General features: G+C 37.9%; 2 protein-coding genes across 6 annotated transcripts; one reads left to right on the forward strand and one right to left on the reverse strand.

Moving 5' to 3' along the window:
- LOC18055384 (actin-related protein 6) lies at positions 1–3,180 on the forward strand. 2 transcript variants are annotated; one of them, XR_002903916.1, is made up of 9 exons: positions 1–816; positions 1,217–1,433; positions 1,510–1,573; positions 1,721–1,805; positions 1,894–1,944; positions 2,025–2,087; positions 2,174–2,321; positions 2,435–2,751; positions 2,922–3,180. XR_002903916.1 is itself a non-coding variant. In XM_006450815.2 (8 exons), exons 1-7 carry the CDS (start codon positions 122–124, stop codon positions 2,301–2,303), a joined length of 1,305 nt encoding a protein of 434 aa, XP_006450878.1. In that variant the 5' UTR covers positions 1–121; the 3' UTR covers positions 2,304–2,321; positions 2,435–3,180. The 2 variants fall into 2 exon arrangements, 1 of the variants encoding a protein (XP_006450878.1); XM_006450815.2 differs by having other exon boundaries at positions 2,435–3,180.
- On the reverse strand, positions 3,043–17,006 carry LOC18055385 (WD repeat-containing protein 11). 4 transcript variants are annotated; one of them, XM_024177626.1, is made up of 20 exons: positions 15,854–17,006; positions 14,181–14,667; positions 13,145–13,232; positions 12,855–13,036; positions 12,434–12,570; positions 10,940–11,006; positions 10,069–10,237; positions 9,823–9,937; positions 9,017–9,092; positions 8,725–8,907; positions 8,262–8,422; positions 8,032–8,134; positions 7,369–7,573; positions 7,002–7,282; positions 6,717–6,838; positions 5,700–5,844; positions 5,497–5,589; positions 4,597–4,670; positions 3,933–3,986; positions 3,043–3,849 (listed from the first exon to the last, which is right to left on the reverse strand). In XM_024177626.1, exons 1-20 carry the CDS (start codon positions 16,834–16,836, stop codon positions 3,549–3,551), a joined length of 4,026 nt encoding a protein of 1,341 aa, XP_024033394.1. In that variant the 5' UTR covers positions 16,837–17,006; the 3' UTR covers positions 3,043–3,548. The 4 variants fall into 4 exon arrangements, with proteins under 4 accessions (XP_024033394.1, XP_024033393.1, XP_024033392.1 ...); XM_024177625.1 differs by having other exon boundaries at positions 6,717–6,841; XM_024177624.1 differs by having other exon boundaries at positions 8,032–8,137.
- Between the last annotated feature and the right edge of the window lie 1,198 nt (positions 17,007–18,204).

The following is an 18,204-nucleotide window of genomic DNA, read 5'->3' on the forward strand; positions in this document are numbered from 1 at the left end:
TTCACTGATAACCGAAAGTTAGAAAAAGAATTCTCCAATAAACCCTTAAAACCCCAGCACCTGCTCGTCAACCACTTCACTCAAATGTAACAATTCCAGCACCCACATCTCATCCTCGGAGATGTCAAATATCGTCGTTCTAGACAATGGTGGCGGCCTCATAAAAGCGGGTCATGGCGGCGAGCGTGACCCCGCCGTCACAATACCCAACTGCATGTACCGTCCACTCTCCTCCAAAAAATTCATCCACCCATCTCCCACCGCCGCCTCCGCCACCGAAGACCTGACCTCTGCCGCCGTCCGCCGCCCCATTGACCGCGGTTACCTTATAAATAGCGACCTCCAGCGCGACATCTGGGCCCACCTCTTCTCCTCTCTCCTCCACATCAGCCCCTCCGCCTCCTCTCTCCTACTCACCGAACCCCTCTTCGCGCTTCCCTCTATCCAACGCGCCACCGACGAGCTCGTCTTCGAGGACTTCAACTTCAAGTCGCTCTTCGTTGCCGACCCGCCGTCGTTAGTTCACCTCTACGAGGCCAGCCGGCGACCGTACGGGCTGTTGTCGGAGACGCAGTGTAGTCTTGTGGTTGACTGTGGGTTCAGTTTCACGCACGCGGCGCCGGTGTTTCAGAATTTCACGGTGAATTACGCCGTTAAAAGGATTGACTTGGGCGGTAAGGCGTTGACTAATTACTTGAAGGAGCTGGTATCGTATCGCGCTATTAACGTTATGGATGAGACTTTCATTATCGATGATGTTAAGGAGAAGTTGTGCTTTGTCTCCCTCGATGTCGCGCGTGATCTTCAAATTGCCAGGTTCTTTTTTTTAAAAAATAAAAATAAATTATTGTTGTTTATTTACCCCTTCGAAAAATAAAGTGTTCAGCTGAGTGATTAACTTGGAGGGCAACAAAGAGGTGATTGTAGTTTCCTCTGTTTTTGTTTACCCGGTCTTGTTATAGCAACAAAATTAAGATGGGTATTGGCAGAATAACTCTATCTTGCCGTTACGTGTTTATTTAAGTGAAATCTGTAGATGATTATGATGCATATAATGGGTATAATAACGTTGTGGATTTGATTTTCATGAATGAACTGAAATGTGATTGCAATGTGTGTGCTCTGTATCGTATGCATTAATAGTTATGCACTTATGCTGGCTTGTAACAATGTATATTTATTTGTTTGTGTGTGCCTCTGTGAACTGTCTTTGTAGGAAACGCGGTAAGGACAATCTTTTGCGTTGCACATATGTCCTTCCTGATGGTGTTACACACACTAAGGGCTTTGTTAAAGACCCTGATGCCGCTCAGAGGTATCTTAGTCTGAGTGACGGATCTCGATCTCAACCATCAGAGACGGTGAAGGATATGGATCGGACAGAGGTTATGGAGGAGGCTAGGGACAGAAAGAGAGCTGATTTGGCAAAAAATGTATTAATCCCATTTTCTTTTATAATTAATCATCTTCGCTACTCAAGTTAAGTACAAATTATTTTAATCCGTGCAGGAGTTTGACTTGACAAATGAACGCTTTCTTGTCCCAGAGATGATCTTTCAACCTGCAGATTTGGGTATGGATCTCTGATTGGTGCTGTGGATGTTTGTTGCAGTTTTGCAGTAATCAATGAAAGCATGGGGCTAGAGCATCTATGAATGTCCTGTAGTACTTTTAAACGTGCTGATTTGGAGCCTTGTTTATTTATTTATTTTTTTGACAGGAATGAACCAGGCTGGACTAGCTGAGTGCATTGTTCGAGCTGTTAATTCTTGCCATCCTTATCTTCATTCTGTACTTTATGAAAGGTGGTTTCATCAAGTTGCTTACCATAAGTTTTAAAAATACACATTTAATTATTTGTATTATTTTCTGACGCTTTTGTTTGTTAAGCAGCATTATATTAACTGGTGGAAGCACGTTATTCCCTCGATTTGCTGAAAGACTGTAAGCCCTAACCTTTCTATTTGAATATGAGATTAATCTTGAGGCAACATCAAGTATAATATTCATGTATCAAATTGCAGAGAAAGGGAGCTTCGGCCTCTAGTCCCTGATGACTATCAAGTGAAAATAACAACCCAAGAAGAGTATTCACATCCTCCTTAAAATACTAATGACTTTTTCTTTAGAAGTTACTTCTTCCCAATTGGTAAAACATTTTCGTGCTTTCCAGTCCCTTATTAGGTGTCTGGCGAGGAGGATCACTTTTGGCTTCCAGTCCTGATTTTCAAGCAATGTGTGTCACCAAGGCTGAGTATGAGGAGAATGGATCTGCTCGATGTCGCAGGCGATTCTTTCATTGACTTCAAATATTTCTAAAGGTATGCCTTGTCAATGACCCCCCATTTATTTATAAAACCACTGAAGAGGATAGAGATGAAACTCATATCTCGAGTATCACCCAAAACATAATCTTGTTTTAAATTTCATATAGCTTTGTGGCAATTAAATGGTGCACGAGGACTTAAGCTGCCGTGGATGCACTGTCTTCTGTTGAACAAAACAAGGTGGATCCAGGTTTTGATGCCTTGTAAATGTTGGGAAAACATCTGGACTTCTACACACAGCTTGTCCGGGTATTGGAACAGAGAAAATATGGCACCTTGGCAGTTTCACCCTCTCAAGGTGATGGGTCGAGTTTTAATCCATTGGCTATAGAAAGTGACTGACATGCTCAAAATCCTGATCGACTCATACTCAGATGCAAAACTAAACAAACTGGATCACCACCAGTAGTGAATGTAGCTCCATGTAAGCAGGCTTATAACCACTTTTAGTGAAACCACATCATTACCACACCATCCAATTGGATTCTTACCATGTAGGCATCTTAATGGATGATAGGGTGATGACATGGTGAAGTCAATTTCTCTGATATATTTCTTTGTAATTTGGGCTTTGTTTTCTAACCGTTTGATTAGAATTGATATATCAAGAGGCCTTGAGAACAGAGTCATGCTCTTGCAGTTAAGTCGAAGGCATTGGGATTAATCCTTAAATGACGGGAGACCTGAAATAGAGGAATGATCAACTACGGATGGCTGTCTATAAAAAATATGAGTATCTGTATTTATTTTTCTTTCCCATATGTCGAGTCAAAACAATGAATGTACCCAGAAGGGCAATGTGGATAAGTAAATAACGTATATATCAACATGCGCATATAGTACCATTGCTACCCACCCCGACCAAGAATCTTGTTCCCCCGAAAATTCAGAGGCTGCACAAAATTTTGCTTGTGAGCTACAACATCGCTCATCTTTCATTTATATCTCCACGACAAAACTTTGTCAAAAGCCATTCCGCCACATTTCTGCAATCAATTGAGATTCCATTTCTAACAAACAAACAAAATCTGCTTCTTCCAAGTTGCTCAAGTTCATCATGTTGCCAACTACCATAGGATAGCAAAAGAATCTGGCATGGTGCCGCATAGTAAAGATGGGGTCTCTTCATCTGACCACGAGCCTGTTACTCCAATGAAAGCACCTTTCCACTAAGAATACAAATATGACCAAACATCTCTAATAACCATCTTGCCCAACCGGTCATTCATTGAATGGCTGAGAGTCCATGCACAAATGCACCAACTTTCTTTGGTATTGCCCAAAATATTCACCAACTGCTCTAACATCTTCGTTCTCTGGGCTCAACCCCGGTAAATTATCAGGCACATTGTTGGTTGATGACCCTGATTCATCATCAGAATTTTCTAAATTGGTGATTATTTCTGCATAGATTTCACGGCAAGCAAGTACAAACATTGCAGCTGTGTCAGGGTGTTGAGCCTCACGAAGAGCTGCCAATGCCTCTTGCAGCCCACCGGCTGCAACATACAATATGAGAGCCCTGCATTGCCCATTTTTGAACTTCTGAATATAGTGGAAAAGCCATTTTGATAAAGAGGCCAAGAAGAGGGAAAATGGTGATACCTCCAGATATTATGTTCAACATGATGGACATGGTCAGCCCACCTTTGCAGTACCCTGCAAGAACACAATAAAAAACAGGGTGATCTAATTCTTACCCTCTATCTATATTCTCAAAAATGTGACCAGGCAATTTTGGTTGCAATGAGAACAGAATTCTGAAACCTCAGTGCATAAGAAAATGTAAAATACCAGACAAGCAAAGGAAGGAAGAAATTCCTATTTGAAGTACCATCCAAATTTTACGAGTGCCTGAAGGAAGAGTAGAATCTATAGAAACATTCACGGCTCTTATTGAAAATACAATAAGGGGTATCAACCAGGCAAAAAAGACCCAGAGAGGATGGGTGACTTTGTAAGTCCAAAAATGAAAAATGACCAAAATTGTTATGGTGAAAGGCAAATAGAGAAGTCAATAATCAATATGCTTTGTGGAGAATATAGCTTTGTACATGGTCAAATGACAACATGCAACCAATCTCAGTAAGATGGATTGCAATTTTCGAGTTTGATCTGATGCAACCATTGTAGACAAGCTAATGAACATTGAATGGATTATATGCTGTACCTACCACAAATAAACAGCAGGAAAAAAAAAGCTTGACATAAAGATTTGCAACACACAAAAGAAAACTCAAAAGTCCTTAATAACTAAAGAATCAAAGACCTTGCATAATCAGATCCCTTCAAATGCGTAGCAGCTAAAGTTGCAGCATCAGTCCAGCATCCAGCATCTTGTAACTGCATAACAGTTGATCCAGCAATGAGTAAGCAGAGTAGTTTGACCAATTCTTCAAGTATTACATGTTGTTCAGAGGAGTGCATTCTCTTTCTACCAGTACCCAACCCGTATAATAATTTCTGAACTACGAATGTACATCTTTACTCAGAAGAATTTCTATCAACCTGTCAGCGCAGCTTCATATAACGAAACCCTTTACCCTCATTTTTTTCTATTTTATTCAGCTAGTAATGCAAGGGTCCATTACATGATAAAATAACCCTAATAACCTTTTGGCCAAAAAACAAAAAAAAGGAAGATGATTCTGATTCTAGGTGCACTCTTAACTCTATATATTGCCAAAAGTTCGATTACCTTTTGTGTATCTTGACATATGGTCAAACAATCCCAACACCCGTCCCCCTCCTCTTCCAAAATGAAAAAGGGCAAAAAAATGCTCAAAAGAAAAAAACATAGATATAGCAACGGAAGTCAATGTCTCTCATCAAGGGAATAGCAAAATAGGGAACTGAATCCAGTAACTCAAGACAAAACTAGGGTAAACTGGAATAACAGGTGCTCTGATTTAAGGTTGAACGACCTACATTTGCCCATCGTCTTTCTAAATTTTTTCCTGTGTAGTCATCGTTTATAATGTACGGCATAACTTACAGAGGACAGACCAAACTGATGTTCAATGTAGAAACACAATTAACATTGTCATCACTTCTCATGATAGTAAATAAAGCAAGAAAATTAGGAATAGGAGGTCCATGAATACAGAGCAATCAAGATTCAAGACGACAAGGAGGCATGGAATTTATGGAATATGTTGATGATACAAACCTGAGAACAAGCCTCTTGATACCTTCCAACCGCACAAAGAAGATGAGTGCCTGACAGTGACCTGTCATTCCTGACCATGTTGGCTGCAACAACCTAGATGATCATACAGTTGTAAGGAGCCAACAGAGACATGCAGGTAGACCATTATTGCAACTCAAGTTTTGAATGAAGTTAAACAAAAGCATTTCCCCATCAATTCTCACCTTAACTGCAAGTTCAAGAAGAGACCGTGACACGGCAGAAGAAAGAGCAACGGCACGTAGAGCGTTAGCATAGAAGTAAGAACTCTCTGGAGAAGTGGAAAGCAATAAACTCACTGCAGCTTCTAAGTTTCCAACTGAGACAAGCCTGCCATAGAAAATATGTACAATTGTAACAACTTAGGTCACACTACAAAGGCAGAAGCCCTAGAGCACAGTGATGTACCATAAATCCCTTTAGGTGGAAAAAAAATATTAAGTGAAACAGACAGGATATACCATGTTAACAAATCCAGAGGTTAACCAGAACTATAAAACTAATATCGTGCAAAAAGTGATCTCAAATTGTTAATTGTGAAAACGATTTGGATATTATATTTTACAAATCCAGTGCCTAATCAAACTAAAAAGGCTGTTACAGGAGCAAACAGGCTACCCTTATCTCAAGTTTCACGCAGCTCCTCCTAGCCAGCATAAAGCAAAAGCCCAGTGATTTCGATGTTGCATATCAAGGGGCGGTTAAAATTTTTAAAGATAGTCAAAGCCAGTAGAGACTGCATGAAAGAAGCTCAAATTTTTCCATGCTTAAATTTGATTAAAAGACTGTTATAGCGAGAAAAGATCCTGTCCTTAATCAAACAAGTTGACATGGTTACAGGCCTACCATGCCTAGCCCATGATGAATTAATGCATATTATATATTTCGAACTAAAACTGAAATTATTTTCTGCTATTACAGCGCTGCTTGTATCATGCAGCAAAAAGAAGTTAAAAGTAGCTAGTTCATTCAATAAATTGTGTAGAGCAAATTTAAAATAATATTGAATTTACCCATAAATCACTACGGGAAATTCCCTCCAGTTAATTCCATCCCATCCTACCTCCTATTAAATCCTGAATGATGAAGCTAGGCTAAGCTTACATCCATGACCTTTCAACATGCTGCCATCTTCGGAAAAACAATTGAATTACATTAACTCAATGAGAACAGACATAGCAAGACTAAGATGGACAACATACTCATGTACACGGTTCTGTATAGCCTGTTCCCCTTCCAATTTCTCATGCCAAGTAATACGCTCAGCAGCAGTTTCCCACAACTCCTCTTGCTCGAAAGCCATTAATCTGAGTTGACCTTCACTCTGCTAACCAAAAAGCCAAATTTGCAATAGAGAAGAATATAAGAAACAATTAACCTTATCAATGTCTAAAGCATGGAAGATGAGTAACAAGAGACACAAAAAACAGCAACTGAATTGAAACTTTCCAGAGAAACTCGCAAATGGTTTACATTAATTGACTTACCAATGAATCCCTCCTCTCAGTTCCTGGCGTTGACTTTCCCTTTGACGTAATCCTACTCAGCATAGTATCTTCAAGCTCTGAATTAAAAGCTAAGTGGGGGGCTTTTTGTGGAGACCTCTTTAATTTTCTCATCAAATGGTTAAGAGCACGGGGCAATTGTAACCAAAAAAGTGCTTCAGAGGTTTCGCCAAAGACTGCAGCAGCGAAGGCAAACCTTGCAGCATAACCTTTATTCACTACGGTAGCATACAGTCTTGCCCTCTCATCATCAAGTATGCAGCCTGGGGCAATAAAATATCTATAGCAGGTAAGAATAAACCAATAGTTGAATGATTTGAAGAGAAACAATCATGGCTGCAAAACACACCCTCTTTTCGGTAAGGTTCTAATACTTTGAGAAGCATCTCTGGCACAACAGTGTCACCAATAGGAGGTAAACCAATCATGTAACTGCGAAGATCCTTCTGGGACGACGGAGTTCCAGGAATCAAATGAGGCCTCTTCTTTATAGTTGTGCTACAAGTATTAAACCAAGAAGGCTTCACACCCAATTGCAAGATCATCTGCAATGCCTATACCAAAATAAACAATGTTTCATTAGTAGCTCCCCAAAAGAAGAGCATCCCTATTGATCTTCTAAAAGCACATTAATCTTCTGAGATGCAGTAGTCTTTGCATTAGATATCAAGATCAGTGAGTTCTGAAAAACTGTTTGCATGTCTCCCCATCTCATCTAGATAATAAACAAAAAAGATTAAGTTCCCTCATTTGCTAATAGGCCGAATAAAATTTTTCAATGTCCTTTTTTCGGTTCCTTTCATATCAGTTTGCACCCCTAATTTCTTATAAAAATCCTACTTCACTTCAGCCAAAATAATTATCTACCTTTGAAAAGGCTATAAGCTCCCTTGACATTGTTCAGTACAACACGGATGGGTCTAATATAAGGTCCAAATAGCACATGAAACAGTACAACTTGTCTAAGTATGCTGAAATGGAAAAGGAGTATGAGAAGGAAAGTAATAGTTACCAGTGCATGTGATGTAGGAAGTAATATGGGTAAGCATAAAGGCATAGGACGGAATCTCTCTTTAATAGCTCGAGACTGGGATGTGTAGCCAATTTTTTTCTCACTTCTGAATGCAACGAACAAGATTACTTAGCAGGAAAATAATTATTCATGATATATGAAAATCACCTATTAACATCCCCCTTAATAAAAAGACAAAAGAAACTCAAAAGCAAATGATAGGTGCTTACGTGTTAACCTCAATAAGGCGGAAGCTGCTGTCAGCTCCAGCAATACATAATACTAATGGGTCATTTTTATCAGTCCTTGTAGGCAACCAATCCAGTTCCAACACAAGAGTTCCAGGAAATTGAGGTTGTAGAAGGGAATTGGCTAATGGGTCCTGTGAATCCTGTGAAAAGAATTTTATACAGAGTCAAGATCAAATGACGAAAAGGAAATTTTAGTGCATCACAGAACAAAAAGCACTTTCAATGTCCTTCATGAAGTAGAATATGTAGCATGACATGCTTAATTTTCACATATTTTGAGTAATGTAAATAGGAGTTGGAGTTCTCAGTACACTACCAATACTTAAACCTTACAACAATAGCTAGACATGGATAACAGGAGTCACTGGGAGATGGAAGAAACAGCTATTATTTATTTATTTAGTTTATACAACATAAAAAGAAGAGTTAGTCTACAGCTTACAAGATCAAATACAGAAAATGTATTGTCATGAAACAGCACAGCAATACGCCCTCGACTGCGATCTCCAGGAACAACAGGTGAGAATTTGATTCTCCGGATTCCTTCTCTATGAGTACTGAATTGGGAAGAATGTCCAGTTGTTACATCCCACCATCTTATGTTTCCTGACCTATCTCCCATAACCTGAGACATTATGAAGACAATAATTATCAAGACAGAAATCTTGAAAGGACCACAGTTCTGATTCAGAACACCGATCTGATGACATTATTTGGAAAGATACGATACATACAACATGAGGCAAGCGATAGGCCATGGCTGTAATTAACCCATCAGATGAAATGAATGAGGAAGAAGGCCATTTCGGTCTAGAGACAAGAAAAAAAGACATGCTTGGTGAGAAAATGACCATATTGTGGTACTATAAATACGTGTTGAAAAAAAAAAATAAATCATACCTCAAAAGTATCATAAATCATGATTTCTATTTCTTTTACAGGACGAGAGATGGGTGGTGTACTAAATAGAAATACATTCCCACGTTTCTCATTAAATATCATATGTGATCACTCTTTTCATATTATTGACAACTGAAGAATGATAAGCAACAAAACACAGCCAAAGGCTTCATTAAAATTGCTTGAGCATATGAAGTGTTAACAAAATTAATCATGAGCGCAGATCACAGTATACTTTAGCTTGAAGAAATAGTAAACATGCAGCCAAGCCTTAACAAAGCCTCAGATATGGAACCATCACAAGAATATGACCAAAGCAAGTTTCAGAAAAGATCCACTCAGAAATAGTAAAACTTCAAGACAAATAAAATTCCCAAGTCTTGTACTCTTAAATGAAAATCTACTAGTGCTGAGGTGGTGGCATAATATGCATTCCAATGAGATCTAAAATATAATGGAATAACTAACTATTATTTTCTTCTGAAAAATGCTGATTCCACAAGACATAAATTTACAAGCAAAAGTGATAATACCTGAAGTCCCGAATCCGCCGCCCATGAACCTCAAGAACTAACTATTATTTACTTCTGAAAAATGCCGATTCCACAAGACATAAATTTACAAGCAAAAGTAATAATACCTGAAGTCCCGAATCCTCCGCCCATGAACCTCAAAAACACCAAGTGCCCCATTAGCTAGTGCAAATGCAAAACTTTCAGAGGTGTCATCTTGAGATCCTTCAGAGCTTGCATCCTCTGCAGAAAAAAAGGATTTTATTTTATGTTCAAACAACTTACAATACCCAAGAAAATCAGAAACTACAATCTTACACCACCAGCTGGCCTATATATATATATATATAAGCATAATAAGTAAAGAAGCTCACTAGAATCTGATGAAGATGCTATTGTTGGAGTAGATACTCCATCTGTAGTATCAGCTTTATGATCTTTTGAAGACAAAGATGATTGCCTTGAAGGACCAGTTTGACTTGGCCATGGAACTGTTGGAAGAGTCCATTCCAATACCGTGAATGGAAGTGCTAATGATCTAAGCTACATGGAGGTATAAAGAATAATAAATAATTTAACCGAAAGGAAAGTGATAAGCCAAAAAACAAAAACACAAAAACATGCCTCCTTCACGACATGAAGTAACACTTGCAAGGACATAATTAAAAGCAAATCTTTCACTGTCTCTATTACTAAAATCAATGTAACTGATGACTTTTTTCTGCTTCCATCAAATGATAGCCACAAAATAATCATGAAACTGATAATCCTTTCCCACTGTTGCAACATTATAATGCACATATGTAGAAACATTGCTAAGATAGATTGATCAAATTTCAATATATCTGGTGATGGTTGAACGCAACAAATTTCGATGAATACAATAGCACCGACAGTTGGGTCCCTACTAGACGAACTAGAGGGCTAAAAGATTTATATATTGAAAAAGTCATAAGGGAGAAGGATTTAGATATGGAGAAGCTTATCAAAACTTTCAAAGAAGAAAAAAAAGCTAAAATATAAAAGGCTGGCAAACATCATAACCAATTACGTTGAACTTCTATCATTCTCTTTCACAAAAGAAACATTCTAAAGCCACTGACTACACAGCATTTTTTTTTTTTAAAGTAAATAAGAGTTAACATTTGTATAAGCCAGTTAGCAGAGACCTACAGAACAAATGCTAAGCTATTAGAATTTATTTCAAGCAGAAATAGGGAAATGAGCAGGCATCAGCCAAATTACCATGATGGGATTTTTTGTCATTGCCCAAACCTCTACAGGGGCATCACGAAACAGAATTAGAAGATACCTGAAATTTATTAGAACCATAAGAACAGCATCAGCATGAGTTCCATATCTGGTCCAACAGTAAAAAGATAAGGTTGGACAGGAATGTGGTATTAATGAAGCCAAGCCAGTGACAACCTATCAGTAGCTCAACTTAGCACTACAATCAAACAAATTCACAATGTCATCAAAACATTATATCCAAACACCTTTAAATAAGTTATAACAATCAATCAGTAACCTAAAAATGAAAATTTCCCAGTTTCCGAGATTGTACTCAGATGCATAAATGCACACGGTGCAATTTCTCTTTATTTCTGTCATTCTGCAAGAAACATTCCACATTCTTCCCCCACTTTTTCATTTGGTAGTAAGTTTACAGTATAAGATACTCAATCATTTACCGCCACTCTTTACTACAAAAGCCAATGCCCAAGGTATATTCTTCCCAAAAATTTCTCAAACTCTGAATAATCTTCTCAATTTATCATCATCTTTTAGTGATGCAATTACGCCACACTTCTAGATGTTACACTTTCAATGACTTTTACATTTAAGTCTCTCTCGATAGTGCTACCTTTTACCTACTGAAACAATAGTTAAAAGGAAACACTATTCCCAACAGTTGAAAAGAGTAGGGATTACATGCTTTGTCCTCAATCTAACAAATATGAAATCCTTATGCCGTTACCAGATCCCTAAGCTTCTCCATCCACAGCCTATGCTGAGGTGAAAAATCAAGTTGATTTTGTAAGAATTATTTTACTCAATAAAGCAATTTGCAAATATTTTTCTACCTACCCAACAGGGACATTTCATTAATATTTCCGATCTAACAGGAAATGGAAAACCAAGTTCCCCTCACTATCTATTTTTAAACCAGTTCTAAAAGCTGTAGTAAATTACAAGTAGATAACTTTCCCACCCTTATAGATTCCCATCAGAAACAAACAGGACATCACCAAGACGGGAAAAAAGTCATCAACAATTTTAAAACTGAACTTCATTAATATTTCCCACCTAACAGGAAATGATGCGCCAAATTTCCCTCATTATCTATTCTTAAACTTGTTCTAAAAGCTCTGGCAAGTTACAAGAACTACGTAACTTTCCTGCCTTTATAGATTCCCATTAGAAACAAGCAGGTTATCACCATGACAAGAAGTTAAAATCATCGAATTTGTTTTAAGTTTTCACCATAATCAAATGAAATGTAATTTCATGAGAAAGATGCATGCCAGATTCTAGCTTCTAAGGCACAAATAGTTTTAATATGTAAGGTACCAAAGACAGAATTGTACATTGCGTCTTCCAATGATGAAACATTGATAAAGAGAAAAACATGACAATAAAGGAGCATTCACACATCCAAGCAAAAGTGTAAGGATGCTTTCAAGTGAGCGTGTGATGGCATAACAATTAACACGAGAAACAAGGCTAGGAGAGAACCTTCCAGACGAAGAAGCCCTTAAGGCTCTTATAGGTGCACGTTCAGGCTTTTGCAGAACCCGAAATGCTCTATTAATTCCACTTCTAAGACAGGTAACCACAAGCCTGTTAATGTAACCTCCAGATTTCTCATTTACCTGATTTCCACAAAGTAAATGTTAAAAAATACAATACTAATCCCACTTCTAAAACATGTAACCACAAGCCCGTTAATATAACCTCTCAGTTTTTTCATTTACCTGATTCCACAGAGTACACGTTAAATTACAAAGTTTTAATTTAAAAAAAAAATTATCTAATTACAGGCATTCCAATTATAAAGGGCAAAGGTAAAAGAAAAGCCATACGATCTCTCTCTCTCTCTCTCAAATGATAAATAATAAGTAAAATGATAAAAATTTGAAATTCAAATGTCATGTACCTGACTGTAAGAAAATGAAACCAGTCTAGAATTTCCAAGCCATCGCAATCCCCTGACAGTACCATTATGAACAGAAAAACTTGCAGTAACAGCATTGGCAGATACATCAACAACATCAACTGCCCCACTTTGGGTTCCCAAAGCAACAAGAGGAACAGCAACAGCAGGATAGTTTCCCCCACCTTCACATAATATTATCTCACTAATCAACTAATGATTCTTACAATGCACATAATAAGGACAACTCCTAAACATTTAATGAAGGTAAAAACTGGCAGGATGAGACTAACGGGCCAAAGTAGCTGTTAAAGAGGGGGATGGCACAGCCAACATGGTCACAGTTGAAGAAAGAATCTGAAGCTGCCCATCTAAGCTGACCTGCAGTAGTGAATTGGCCAGTTAAGTGTAAATGGGATGTCCCAAGGATTTGTAGAAAGAAGAATGCTTCTACTCACCTACTCATCATTGATAATGCTTAATCAAAGGAGAGAATAAAGTGCATCTGTGCTAGGATGCAAACTTGATATAGTTGAAAAGGAACTCAAAAAGATAGCCAATTAGCCACACTAGACTAGATTAAGAATGTCTAGCAAAAGTGACAACCTTACAATCTCATGCCACTCTTCAAATTCCCAATAACTGTATCCAATTCATTAAGTTAAACGGGCAATGCTTTCATACATCATGTGTTTTTTAAATAATAGTTTTCCCAACTTTCCTGTCTCTCTGAGCCCAGGCAAAAGGAATTTGAGTCTTAAGAAGTTCAAGAACCATCATCCTGATGGAGCAGTGTACTATAGTGAAGAACTAGTCTATGGTTAAGAGATTCCATCGGAATTTGAGGTTCCAAAAGGAGACAGACCATAAAACTAAAAACGATAACCATACAATTTGTCAGAAATTACTAAAAAAGATTTATTCCAAGGATGAACTTCATTCAAAATAATAGCAATGGTTGCAACATTAATAGATTTCAACATGAATGTTAAAAGGGAAAAGGAAACCCACAAGTTGAGAATGACTGTATGAGTGTTGCAACAAATCTGAATAAGAAATTATTCAAACTCCATATCCAATTCTAGGGTCATATGATAGTAAAAGGCCTTTTGAAACTAGCACTTAATACAAGGAAGTTTGTATAAAATTATCACTAAGTAATAGTTCTAGGTTGCAGAAGACACGTTTATAATTCAAACTCCATATCCAATTCTAGGGTCATATGATAGTAAAAGGTCTTTTGAAACTAGCACTTAATACAAGGAAGTTTGTATAAAACTATCACTAAGTAATAGTTCTAGGTTGCAGAAGATACGTTTATTCACAAACCTTAAATGACATATCTGCCTGACTGGAGGTACTGTTTGATGGCCGGTTTCTGCTGCCATTCACATGTTCTAGTTGCTTGCCTGCTTCCAGGGCTTGTACATCAGCAGAAGAAGCCATACTGTTAGTATTGGTCCCACAAAGTGCAACATCAATGACATCAGCATCCATGCCAGACTTTATGGCATCTTTTTGAAGGTCTCCAGCACCTTCGGCAGTCAAGAGCCAGTTCCATACTTTTCCATCATCAGAAATCGAAATTAAATGTGTCTTTGAAAGAAGAAGAGTATCATCAGAAAACTCAAAAGGACTGTCAATGTCCACATTGGCTGAAGGAGAATGAGGTGCATCCAAACAAAGCTTGGCAACATTCTGGATTGTGGACTCTGATTGGCTGACGAGGACAGCAAGAATTGAAGGAGAAGGGACAGATGTACCAATTGAGGGAATCAACTCTTCCATAGTACACATTACATGCACCTGCTCTCCTCTGTAATGATATGCAAATTAGTACATTCCCTTAAGGCCAAAAAAGAATTTGTGTTTAAACATCATCACAGGTCAAATCCTGAGTGAGAAAGAAAAGCTAATCCTCAGACACATGCATGAGAAGCATTAAGACATTTAAAAATACTGAGAAAGCTATGTGGAGCGGTGGTAAGCATGCAAGGGTGTATACCAAAAACTCCACTACAAGGATGATAATTTCGGCTCTAGTTATAGTAGGGGGGCAAAATTTCACATCCATCATGGTCGTAGTATTTTAACCTCTGAAGAAGAGACCAACCCATCGCATTCTTAGAATGGAATTGGATATACTCTCTGAACTTTTTTGAACTTCTACAACTTGGATAAATTACCATAGTTATAGTTAGTTCAACCAAAAAATCGATACTAAGGTCTATCCCTAGTAACTCCAAAGGAGGGGAAAAAAGGGTCTGTCTCCAGATTTGTTTTAAACTGGAGAAACAATCGATGAAATAGCACATACCAACAAGAAGACTTAACTCCTCTACTTACTGGAAATAAGAGGGCCTAAAAGTAAATGCATAACAGAGGAATAAGAAAGGAATCAAGGACAGGATATGAAAAGAAAAACACAGAAGAGGGCTCATATAAGCGTCTTTTGAATTTTAAAAATTAGCAACTGAAGAGAAAGCTCATGCTAATAATATAGACACAACAATATTACAGAAACTTACATGCACTAAAAGCACGACCAAGAAACCAACCAATATGTTACCTCACTTTGCTTTCTAGAAGACTTAAATTTCTCTGTCCCACAGACAAATAGAAGCTCTTCATTGAAGTAGCACACCGTATTTCTATCACACATCTGTTCTATGACAGCCATTACACAACTTGCTCCTTCAAGAAGTGTGGAGCAAGCAAACAGTTAAATCCCTTTAGCTCTATTTCTACCCTTTCCAAGCAAATTGCGAGTGTTATCAGCAGAACAAGAGATCACTATTGTTCAAAAACTAAAAAAATAGCAGTACCAACTTGTTCCATATTAAAACATACAATTACATTGCAATCAAAACTGTCCTAATGCCTAACTTGCTAGATTTAACTACTGGCATTTCTTGATGTAGCTTCCTTTATTCTGAGTGCACAAACAATTATAAACAAAAATTCAAATTGAGGAAATGAATTCAAGTGAGCTAAAATCATACTCTTTACGTCGCCAAATGCTGAGCTTCCCGTCAAGATGAGCACAATAAAGCAAGTCATTATTTGGATCTGCCAACACATCTAGAAACTTGGCACAGCCACGCGGCAATGCAGCAGAAAAAAGTGGAGTTTCATATTGCAAATCAAACACAACCAATTCTCTTGGAAACGTTACAAATATGATATGCCTCCAGTGAGGCGAAAACGTAAATTTAACCATATAAAGTGGAAACAACCCAGAAGCAGGTGACAAACTGGCAGCACCGGCACTCAATTCCCTCTCCAGCTTCAGCAATTCCGTACAATCCGTTTGAATCTGCAACTCTTTGACAACGACTTCATCTTCTTTCTGACCCAACACTCTGACAGACAAGAGCAGACCCTTTAAACCGAGGACGCAGAAATGGCGGGCATCGAAAGGATTGCGGCGGATACACGACAGGTATTCAGGCGAAGCATCATATTTCCACATACAGCTGGCGGAAGTGGTGTTATACAGAGAGAGAACGGAGGGGCCGTTGATCGCGGCCAGGACGAAGGAATCGGGTTTGGATACGATCCAGCAGAGGTCTTGGATCCCAAGCTTCGGGTTTGGATCAGGGTCAATCCATAGGACAACGGAGCGAAGGCGGAAGTCAAGCAGTGCGACACGGCCGTGTCGGTCGGCGGCGGCGAGGAGGAGGTGAGAGGAGCCAGGCTCGGTGGAAAGGAGGTCACAGCGGAGGGTGATGGGGATCCACTTGACGGCAGTGACGAAGGGCGAAAGAGAGGCGACGGAGCCGGCGGACGTCGGTGGAGGGATAGGAATTGTGGAGATGAGCTGGAGAGAGCGTGAGTCGAGAATTGAAATTGAAGAGCCTGAAGCAAAGGCCAAGAGACCTGAGGGGCTTAAATCTGCGGATCCAAAGTTGTTGCGGCTCGGTGGACCTGGAAGCATGAAGTTGCAGTCCCAGGAGTCGGCCGGTGGTGGTCTTGAAGACGACATTGTCGTTTGCTAATTACTTATGGTGACGGTGGTGTCGTTTTGCTGAATGCCTTCGGCTCTACGAAAAGAGAGACATGGAAGCAAATGGAGAGGGAGAGAAATGTTGACTCTCTCCGATCACTCCGACTGTAGACGAAGAAGAATACTGGAACCGAGAGGAGGGAAGTGAGTCCGGTAGCGTAATTGAAAAATAAATAATAAATTAAAAACTTTCGGACAAAATATTCCACAATTTGGGATAATAACATCTAAATCTCTACGTTTAGTAAAATCATAATAATGGAAATAATTTGTAATTCTATTCATAAAAGTCCCTCCTATTATTATTATTATTATTATTATTATTATTATTATTATTATTATTATTATTATTATTATTATTATTATTATTATTATTATTTTCAAATGACCTCAATTATGGCACTAACCCACTAACTCCTAAAATCGATAGCCAACGTAGGTGAATAGCTGATATACAAACTTTCAATATATGTGAGAAGTCTCCCCCTATTTTTTTAAATATTAAATTATAATTTTACTAATATTATAATTAAAATTTATCATAATTATCTTTATTTAGCATTATGATTACGAATACATCTTGAATAGACTCTAAAATTAAAAGAAATTACTCTAATTAAAGAAAAATATATCACCTAATATTCAATCTCATCCCACATAATTGGGAAAGAGTGATTCTAGTCTAATTTTTAACTTTCAAACTGGAACAATCTTCCCCAAGTTGGGAGAATTTGCCATCAACCTTTCACTAAGTGTAGTTAACCCTTTCTTTCATGTCGCATGATCTAACCAATAAAACATTCTAACTTAAAAAACATATAATATAGCATTTATCAAGTTCATATTATAATATTTGAAGTATTTTATTATATGTTTCTCCACCTACATAATGAATGTTACCTTGTCCAATATGTTATAACAAGTAGTAAAACGTAATATTTTACAAAGTCACAGTGTAATATTGTAAAATATTACAGCCAATATCTCTTACACGTAATTATTATTTTTATAAATTTTTAAATAATAAAATGATAATAATGCTATTTTTTAAACTTTCCATCAACTTAAATTACACTTACACCATGGAAGTTTCATATTATACGTTTTAATACTGCAAAATTCAGGGAGCTGATGTTATACACTACCTTTTTTAAAAAAAATAAATATAATTTTTTTAAGTAATTGCGAGTTACTAGAAACATTATTAATCAGATGCATTCGAATTTTGCTCGCTCGCATGCTCCGACTCCGAAATAATGATAGAAATATATTATTGTGTGTCTCTGTCGTAACACTGCCTCTTAATAATAACATTGTCGAGACTCGAAGTTGTGGTGATAATCACTT

Source organism: Citrus clementina, unplaced genomic scaffold, assembly GCF_000493195.1.
Source record: "Citrus clementina cultivar Clemenules unplaced genomic scaffold, Citrus_clementina_v1.0 scaffold_1, whole genome shotgun sequence".
NCBI lineage: Eukaryota > Viridiplantae > Streptophyta > Magnoliopsida > Sapindales > Rutaceae > Citrus > Citrus x clementina.

Coding starts and splice junctions, on each gene's coding strand:
- LOC18055384 (XM_006450815.2), top strand. CDS start 122: ATGTCAAATATCGTCGTTCTAGACAATGGTGGCGGCCTCATAAAAGCG. Junction 1,434..1,509: donor GAGCTGATTTGGCAAAAAAT/GTATTAATCCCA, acceptor TAATCCGTGCAG/GAGTTTGACTTGACAAATGA. Junction 1,806..1,893: donor CATTCTGTACTTTATGAAAG/GTGGTTTCATCA, acceptor TTTGTTAAGCAG/CATTATATTAACTGGTGGAA.
- LOC18055385 (XM_024177623.1), bottom strand. CDS start 16,836: ATGTCGTCTTCAAGACCACCACCGGCCGACTCCTGGGACTGCAACTTC. Junction 7,283..7,368: donor AGAACCTTACCGAAAAGAGG/GTGTGTTTTGCA, acceptor TTATTGCCCCAG/GCTGCATACTTGATGATGAG. Junction 3,850..3,932: donor GTTGAACATAATATCTGGAG/GTATCACCATTT, acceptor TGGGCAATGCAG/GGCTCTCATATTGTATGTTG.